This window comes from Neolamprologus brichardi, chromosome 23, assembly GCF_056152115.1.
Source record: "Neolamprologus brichardi isolate AB-2024 chromosome 23, ASM5615211v1, whole genome shotgun sequence".
Lineage (NCBI taxonomy): Eukaryota > Metazoa > Chordata > Actinopteri > Cichliformes > Cichlidae > Neolamprologus > Neolamprologus brichardi.
In genome coordinates this window covers 41,098,279-41,107,050 of record NC_142125.1, presented here as the reverse complement: position 1 = coordinate 41,107,050, position 8,772 = coordinate 41,098,279, and the positions used below count along the sequence as shown (strand labels likewise).

Genomic DNA, 8,772 nt, shown 5'->3' with positions numbered 1-8,772 from the left:
TACCAACTTGAATTACACAGTTTTATTTCTGAGTACAGAAATGTGCTGAAGAGCAGTTATATAATCGGATTTCCATCTCACAGCGATGCCACTAAAAATTACTACAGGCAAAGGAAGTTTCATGTGGACAGAAAACACTTTATTACAAACAGAAATCATATAAAATACACATCCTCCCGTTTAAAAAAAAAACCAGAGCAGCTTGGTGCAAACACAAACAAGATAAAACAGAATAGTCAGCACCCCCCTCCCCCAGAGAACTCACACGAGTGGCTTTGAAGCCAGTGAAATGTCAGAATCGGAGAACCGCACTTTAGAAGTAACAACAAATCACTCTTGTTGTGTAGGCAGAGGCAGCCATGCAGGAACACAGGGAGGGGAGGGAGGGGGGAGGACGTGGGGCTGACAATGTTTTTCGTGGTTAAACTAAGTTGACAGGCATAAGAGGAGCTACTGCAGCATGAAACGTCACCGAGCCAGAGGGTAAACAAAAAGAGATTAGGAGGAAACACAGGCGCAGCTGTTTGAATACATTTGCATCACCTGTGGTGCAAATTTACTGTAACTCTGACCCTCAGCTCACGCTGCTTCTCACTTTTTAGCGCCGAACCAACAGGATGTTTTGGGGGACTAAGTGCTGGTGTTTCATGCCATAAATTAAAAACGCAGTATGCAGTAGGGTAAACCTCGTGTTTCGCGTACTGCCACAGCCAGAGGTTTTTAATTTGGAGCAGCAGCCGACAGGTCAGGGATGTTCGTGTTTGGCCGAGCAGAAGTTTTGTTTTCTTCCTTGAAATAACTTCAAACTTCCTAAACTTAGTTCTACATCAGCAGCTCGCAGAGGGATCAGAGCACGGATCTTCTCCAGATCAAACTGTTTACGGCGTCATAGCTTCAGCGGGATCACGGGCCAGTACTTGGGCTGCTTCAGGTCACAGTTTCTTTCGAAATTGAGTTGCATCGCCGCCTCCATGGCCATGATCTTGGCCGCATCCCCGCCGTACAGCTTCTTCATCTCGGCCGTGCGTCTTTCGCCGGGTCGCTCCAAGGGAGGGGCGGCGCTGCTCCGCAACGAGAAGCTGTGTAGGTCCTGATCGGCCGGCACGTAGCTGCCCTGCTGCTCCGCCTCCATCTGCTGCTGCTTCTCTGCAAGAACGACAACACAGACCATTTTTGGACACATACCAGACAGGCTCCTCACCTTAGACTAAACATCTGGAGAGGCTGCGCTTTTAAAAATTGACCTTTTAAAGCACCTGCTCCCCTCTGTTTACTTACTGAGCTCCTCCCTGTGTCGCTCAGTCTGGGCGAAGTACTGCCGGAGCTCCTCGCTGATCTCCATGTTGCTCACATCGCACTCAATCTCGCTTTCCGAGCTACTTTCCTCTGCTTCGTCCTCCTCGTCTTCGCTGTTGCTCTCTGCAGAGCTCCAGTCAGCATAGCGAGGCCGGTCACCGGGCACCTCCTCCTGGTAGCAACAGGGGCCGTAGGCAGCCTCCAAGGCCTTTCTGTAGGCGCGCCTGTGCCTCTGATGCCACGCCATGGCCTGCTGATAGTGCTGCCAGTATCGGCTGTACACCGGGCTGGAAAACCGGGACATCACAGTGCTTATGTCCTCCTGCTGATGAGAAAGATGAGCAAAGGTCTTCTCAGCTTGATCATTTCCCCAAGAAAATGCCCTCTCTGAGTGATCGCAGTGATTAGCATGCAAGAACATGAGCTAAAGAGTGCTCCTGAAAAAGCCTCGTTTGTCAGTTGAGGGTACAATAAGGGGCGTGATCCTACAAAATAAAAGCATTTCTATCTCAGTTTACTCACCATGACTGCAGACAGCTGCAACCTCTGAGATGTTCCTTTGTTAATGTTTCGTTATCGGTAAACCTGCAATTTATGAACAAAGTGGTTTACGAAGGCAAACCAGCCAACAGAGAGTAAAGTAAACACCGCAGGTGTTTGAGAAACTCTCAAAAACACATTGCGGGTTAGCGAGGCGCGTGCTGACATTTGGCAAACAAAAATGGACGCTACGTACGTCACTTTTCACCCAGCCACACGCCAACAACACACTCCGACTTTTCACATCATTAATGTGTCAGTGTAAGCGTTTTGACCCGATAAATGCCTCACATTATCAAACTCTTACCTCTGTGGAGCCAGCTAGTTTAGCATCTCGTCTTACTTCCTCGGAGAAAATTTCCCAGCAGCCTTTGAGTCCCTGCACAATAACTGCTGGCTATTTGGCGCCACCCAGTGGATCCTGTGCGAACATGCACCCACGTTCAACAGTTGGACGTCGCACGTGACAATAAAAACGCCGCTGCACGTTACATTTATTGGTGAATTTATTCATTCTTTCCTTTTTATACTAGTAAAACGGTACGTTTAGTTTATTTCGCTGGCTTTGAGTTATTAGCTTAAATGAGAGACACTCGCTTTGCTGTTTTTTTTTTAATTACACATTTATTCATCTAATACAATTGCAAAATCTCACTACAACATAGTGAAACTCTAAGGTGTTTTGTCATGAAGTAAATAAGGCAAGTAAAAGAGGTTTTTATTTGTTTTTGTTGATGTCATTTGTGCACTTGCCTAAAGTATGGTATTGCCCTTATTCTCGTCCCTCATCTAAAAGCTGTTTGCAGACCATGCCAGGCCTTAGGGACCGCCCCACATTTAACGCTTCTTTTATGCTTCAGCAGGTGCAGTGTGAAGGCCAAATCTACTTGAAGACAGTGCTTGTTGTCAGATGGAGGAAGTGTTGCTTGTGCTATTGTTGGTCTACCAGCCAGAGTTCTAACATGCAAAGTTATGAAATGAAACTGAGTGTTAACAACAATGCCCGCTACAGCCACTGTACTTTCAGGTTTCTCCATCCCTCATAAACTCCACTTATACTTCTTTCCCTATTCTGGCCAACTTGTCAACCAATCAGCATCTGACTTGCAGATCATCCATGTACAGCGACATGCAATTGGGAGACAGGTGGGTGAAAACACCTTTGAACAGAAATGCAAATGCCGATGAACAATGTTGACTATATAGTGTCTGTTCTTGCTCATAATACATCTGGCACAAACATTATTGTGACGTACTGTGCTGGACTGAAATAAAATGACCCAGCAGATGGTGCAGTTTTAAAACGGTTCACTGAAACTTATTCTGCTGCTTTTTTCCTTTTTCCTTTTTTTGTTTTCAGCCACAAAGACACACATCTTGTGTGACACATATCTTGTGTGTCTTTGTGCATGCATGTGACCCATTAAACTAGTAGCATTAAATTGTCAGTCTCTTAAAATCCTTCCATTCTCTTCTGCTTATCCTTATCAGGGTCTCAGGGTCTCAGCCTATCCCAGCTGCCACAGGTCGAGAAGCAGGGTACACTCTGCACTGACTGCCAGCCTGATGCAAAAAGATGGACAACCATTCGCACCTATGGGTTATTTAGAATCAACAATTCAACTAACCCCACTAAGTGCATGTCTGTGGACTGACAGAAACCCACTCAAACATGGAGAGAACATGCACTCCACACAGAAAGGCCCCCATATTTTACGTTCTACTATAAATATAACACATACACAATAAATACACATTTATAGATCTTTTCTGTGCTCTTGGGGGGCTCCGACCTGCTTATCAGTTTTCTTATGCGTCGGGGCCAGCTATGTTCACTAGGGACACACTTGAAATTCATCCAGTTAAAGTACACTGTTGTCGCGGCCATATTGAGACAGAGGTCTTGCATGAAAGCGTGGCGTTATAAGCTGTCAGCCTGCAGATGCAACTCATGTATTCAGCAAGCGAGCAAAATCCAAGGTGTTGCACATGATTTTTGATGGTGGTTAGTGGGGCTATTTAACATGTGAGTCCATCAGGATTGACTTTGGGGCTGCCGCTAGATAGACCAGTGTCTGCACTGGTACTGAATTATATGTAAGGACGTTTTGTGTGATTGTGCGGTTACAAAAGGACAAAATAGGCATTTATTATTTTTTCAAAGCGATAATAAATATTTTTCATTCTTCTGTAAATTGCTTTTATTTTGAAAAGCAGTATTACGCACACTGAATTTATTTATGTGACTAGATGCTGCCTTTTAATTCACATTATGCACAAGGACATGCTGTTGCATGCACGCAGGCAGAGCAGCAATGCACCAAGTTAATTTTTTCATGAATTCATGAACTTTGCAATCAATAATGACTCAAGCAGTAACATACAGTGTCTTGCAAAAGTATTCGGCCCCCTTGAACTTTTCCACATTTTGTCACATTACAGCCACAAACATGGATCAATGTTATTGGAATTCCAGGTGAAAGACCAACACAAAGTGGTGAACACGTGAGAAATGGAACAAAAATCATACATGATTCCAAACATTTTTTACAAATAAATAACTGCAAAGTGGGGTGTGCGTAATTATTCAGCCCCTGAGTCAATACTTTGTAGAACCAGCTTTTGCTGCAGTTCCAGCTGCCAGTCTTTTAGGGTATGTCTCTACCAGCTTTGCACATCTACAGACTGAAATCTTGGCCCATTTTTCTTTGCAGAACAGCTCCAGCTCAGTCAGATTAGATGGACAGCGTTTGTGAACAGCAGTTTTCAGATCTTGGCACTCCACTTCTCACGTGTGCACCAATTTGTGTTGGTCTTTCACGTGGAATTCCAATAAAATTGATTCATGTTTTTGGCTGTAATGTGACAAAATGTGGAACAGTTCATACACATATCTATTTATTTATTAGAAAGAGTTTAATTTTCTATTTTTGTCAATAGTTAGATTTGCTTTCCTCACATTTCTTTTCACTGAATGAATCAGGATATAATTTCGTTGTGCTTTTGGCTTAATGACAATAAAAGATTCTGATTCTGATTTAAAATGTAATAACCGGTTTGGAGTAATTTGAATGAACTTAAATATGATTTGCAAATGAAGATTTTATCGCAGAGTTGTAGAAATGCCACACGTGACCTTATACAAGCGAGGACGCTGTCATATTTGAGTAAGGGGGTGTAAAAGCCGAAGAGAGTGTTTGAGTGCTGCTGAGATGTCTGACTGTATAACTGGGTCATGCATTGGCTTCAGGCTTCAAAGCTTTCAGAGGAAATGCAAAAAGACAGATGTGTCTTTTCAGTGTTGTTCACATGGACGTGTTAACAGAACAAGCAAAAAGAATAATAAGTACTTCATTTTCTATTTCGGTGGTTCTGGATATCATCAAATATGTTGTCAACGCCTCCTTAAATATCACCCCATGCTGCTGACTGAGTGATAATACCTCGTGAATCGCACAGAAGAGGATTAGTAGTTTGGATTATTATTTTATCATTCAGCAACTGGATTAATTTCATTGCCTCATCCCCAAAGTGTGAAAAGTGGACACAATTAATGAGAACTTAATTGTGTCCACTGATGCATGATTTATGTTCCGATATCTGTAGTGTTTGTAATCTCAACGGAACAATTTGGGGGTCATATCTGCGGCAGGTCTCAGAGATAATTGTTTATGTGTCACCCACAACAATATATAGAACAAGGGTGAAGCTGGTCAGGCAGCATCTGTTATACTTGATTTTGAGCTTTGCTTTCTCCCCTTTTTTCTTTTTTGGTTGCATAGCTCAGATGAAAAAGAAAAGCCATTATCAGACAGCGATCTAACCAGCATCACTAACAAACAAGAGCAAACGCACAAAGACGAGGCCACAAAAACCCACGACTGAAACTATGAGAGGCTCCTGAAGCTGTGGTTTTTTTCTTTTTTTGCTTTCTTCCTATGAAGTTCTTGTAAGCTTCGTATGTTTTGGAGTATTACCGCCCCCTCCTTATGTGCACATAGCCTTGCCTCTGCTAAAGCATCTTGCATCTTGGAACAATGGACTATCACTGTCACTGTCTGTGTAGGAGGGGGTCTGTTGCATCCTGTTAAAAAGGCTCACGACTTGTTTGCTTTCAGCTGATGGTGCAGCTGTTATGATGCAAACACCTCCATCAAAACATCTGTTGTAACCTGACCATTATTCACTGCGAGCCTTATAGTCCATGCTGCTCTGTTTTTATTAGGTACATGTGTTCAACTGCTCATTTATGCAAGCACCTAATCAGCAAATAACATTACAGCAGCTTGACGCATTTAGGCATGTAGACATGATCAAGATGACCTGCTGAAGCTCACACTGAGCATCAAAATTGGCATGATTGTTGGTGTCAGATTGGTTGGTCTGAGGATTTTAAAAAACTGTTGATTTACTGAGATTTTCCCACACAGTGATCTCTACAGAGAATAGTGCAAGCGAGGAAATATCCAACACGTTCTCACTCCCAAAGCGTAACATTTTACGCTAGGTGACAAATCGTCAACATATTATGTTTTCGGCTACCCACCACGTTCCTGAATGATGACCGCGGAAAAATGAGGAAAAATGAGAACCCTATGGACTCAATCGCTCTTTTTCTTCAAATCGCTTAGAAACACGCTATTTAACATCATTAAAGCCATGGTTAAGGTCAGAAAAAAGGTTATGGTTAGGGCTAGGGATAAGGTTAGGTTTAGGGCTGGAATACAGGGCTGGAACGTCTATTACCGCGGGAGCGTCATTGCACTGGATTTCAGCCATAACCCGCCGCATACCATAAGAACGCTGAAGGTCTCCTTTCGCGTCCCTCAGGAAAACGTGACAAAAAGTCGGCATGTTACGCCTCGGGAGTGAGAACGGGCTGAAATATCAGGTGAGAGGGAGTTCTCTGGGTGGAAAAAGGCCTTTCTGATACCACAGGTCAGGGGAGCATGACTGCTATAAGCTGAAGGCTGGAGTCACTCAAATAACCAATCATTACAATCAAAGTAGGCAGAAGAGCATCTCTGAATGCACAGCACATTGGGCCACAGCAGCAGAAGAGCACACTGGGTAGCACTCCTGTTAGCTAAGCGCAGAAAACTAAGGTTACAACACACCAAAGTCAGACAGTAGAAAACAGGTAAAACTTAAAATAAACAACATGAAACAACATTCAAAGATTTATTACCGCCCATACTGTAAGAGCACTGGACAGTCACATGTCTGTATGATTATGGAGGGAGTTTTCTAATGTTTGACCCTAAACACTGCTTCTGTCTCCGAAGCCTGCATGCTTCGCTCAGGAGCAACATCTGTCCCCACACAGCCACTTTGACTTTAATGTCCTTCTTTCTGTAATACATGTAGCGTTGCATTAACACAATCATGTATATGATTCTGTTTATTAATAGTAGCTGAAAACAGAAAGCTAACATGCATTACTGTGATGTTTTGACCTAGTTTCATTTGACCATATCATTCAGCTATATCACCACATGCACATTTACCGCAGTGACAACCTTTCTGATCTATACTGAAGACAACAGCCGCTCTGTGTCTTTGCTTGTTCGGTCTGGTGTCTAATTTTACATTTCTGTCTGTTTACCTGTCTCTCTGTCGCAGTTTCAGTTTTCAACTGTCTGCTTGTAGCTGAGGATGTTTTAATGCAACTTTCATACAAGATTAGAGGTCTGGATTTGGACCGGGTCATTGCGACACCTCATTCTTTACTTTCTGTTGTAGTTGTGCTTGGGATCATTGTCCTGTTAGATGACTCAGTTTGAGCGAGGCTTTAGCTGTCAGACTGGTGGCCTCACATTCGACTCTAGTATACTTTGGTGCACAGCAGAGTTCAAGGTCAACCCAAGGTAATGTTCCCAGGTCGTGTGCCTGCAACAAGCCCAAGTCATCACCCCCCCATCACCGTGCTGACAGTTGATATGAGGTGTTTGTGGTGATATGCTTGTTTAATTTTAGCCGAACGTGGTGCTGTGCATTATGACCAAACATCTCCACTTTGATCTTTGTTCCAGATGTCTTGTGGTTTGCTGAGATGCAAGTTTGCAAAGCTAACCCATGCTGCTCTGCTCTTTGTAAAGAGGGGCTTGTTTTAAGGAAACACTTCCAATCAAGCCGTACTCGCTGTCTTTTTCTTTCACGAACTTTAACGTTTAACGTGATAATTGAGGCCTGTAGCGTCTGAGATGTAACACTTTTTGTCACAGACCTCATGAGAACATAATGTATTAAAACACACCTGAATGCTCCAGACCAGCAAAGTCCCCTTTTATAGAGGCTCTCACACGTGCTGATGATCAATTGATGATTAGCAGCATCTCGCTGCCATCTCTGACAATCATATAGAAGCAGTAAGGGTGCGTTGAGTGTTTGTTAAAGAGATCATGACACGGTGTAACAGGTCACGTGTGGGTTACACATTTGGTTGACTCAGCTAAGTTCCAGGAGGAAGCACAGATCCCTCTGGGACTACATCAACAATCCCATGTAAAAGGCTGGCAAAACAAACCCGCAGAGCTTTCCGCTGTGACTAAACGTGGCTGTTAGTGTTCATCTGAGACTTAAAAAATATTTTTTAAAGGTGTAAAGTGTTATTATGATACATTATTATATCCTTATATCTAAAACCTTTGATGTGAAAGCCTCTGTAGAGCATAAACACTGTGACCAATGTGCTTTAGCACTAATGTTGTGATTAAAATGAGGACCCTCCAGTTTAGTCATTGGCTGAATGTTACTTGACAATTAGAAGCAGTTGCTTGTTGCGCTTCCCTGTCTCGGCACTTCTACCTTGACTCCACTTCTACTTGATACTTTTTCTCTTGTGGTTTGATCATTAGTGTGTCAAAGGATTGCATTCTGCATGTTTCGTATTCTTCTGGGTATAACGTCTTGATTTGTTTGGACATTGCTGCAGTT

At 43.1% G+C, this 8,772-nt stretch overlaps 1 protein-coding gene across 2 annotated transcripts; it reads right to left on the bottom strand.

Annotated features, from left to right (window-relative positions):
• gemin8 (gem (nuclear organelle) associated protein 8) lies at window positions 1-2,215 on the bottom strand. Of its 2 annotated transcripts, none has more exons than XM_087836039.1 (4): window positions 2,144-2,215; window positions 1,819-1,881; window positions 1,279-1,618; window positions 1-1,146 (listed from the first exon to the last, which is right to left on the bottom strand). In XM_087836039.1, the coding sequence occupies exons 2-4, from the start codon at window positions 1,819-1,821 to the stop codon at window positions 887-889; spliced, it is 603 nt and encodes a 200-aa protein (XP_087692165.1). In that variant the 5' UTR covers window positions 1,822-1,881; window positions 2,144-2,215; the 3' UTR covers window positions 1-886. The 2 variants fall into 2 exon arrangements, with proteins under 2 accessions (XP_087692165.1, XP_087692164.1); XM_087836038.1 differs by having other exon boundaries at window positions 2-1,146; window positions 1,279-1,621.
• Between the last annotated feature and the right edge of the window lie 6,557 nt (window positions 2,216-8,772).

Coding starts and splice junctions, on each gene's coding strand:
- gemin8 (XM_087836038.1), bottom strand. Junction 1,147..1,278: donor GCGACACAGGGAGGAGCTCA/GTAAGTAAACAG, acceptor TCGTTCTTGCAG/AGAAGCAGCAGCAGATGGAG.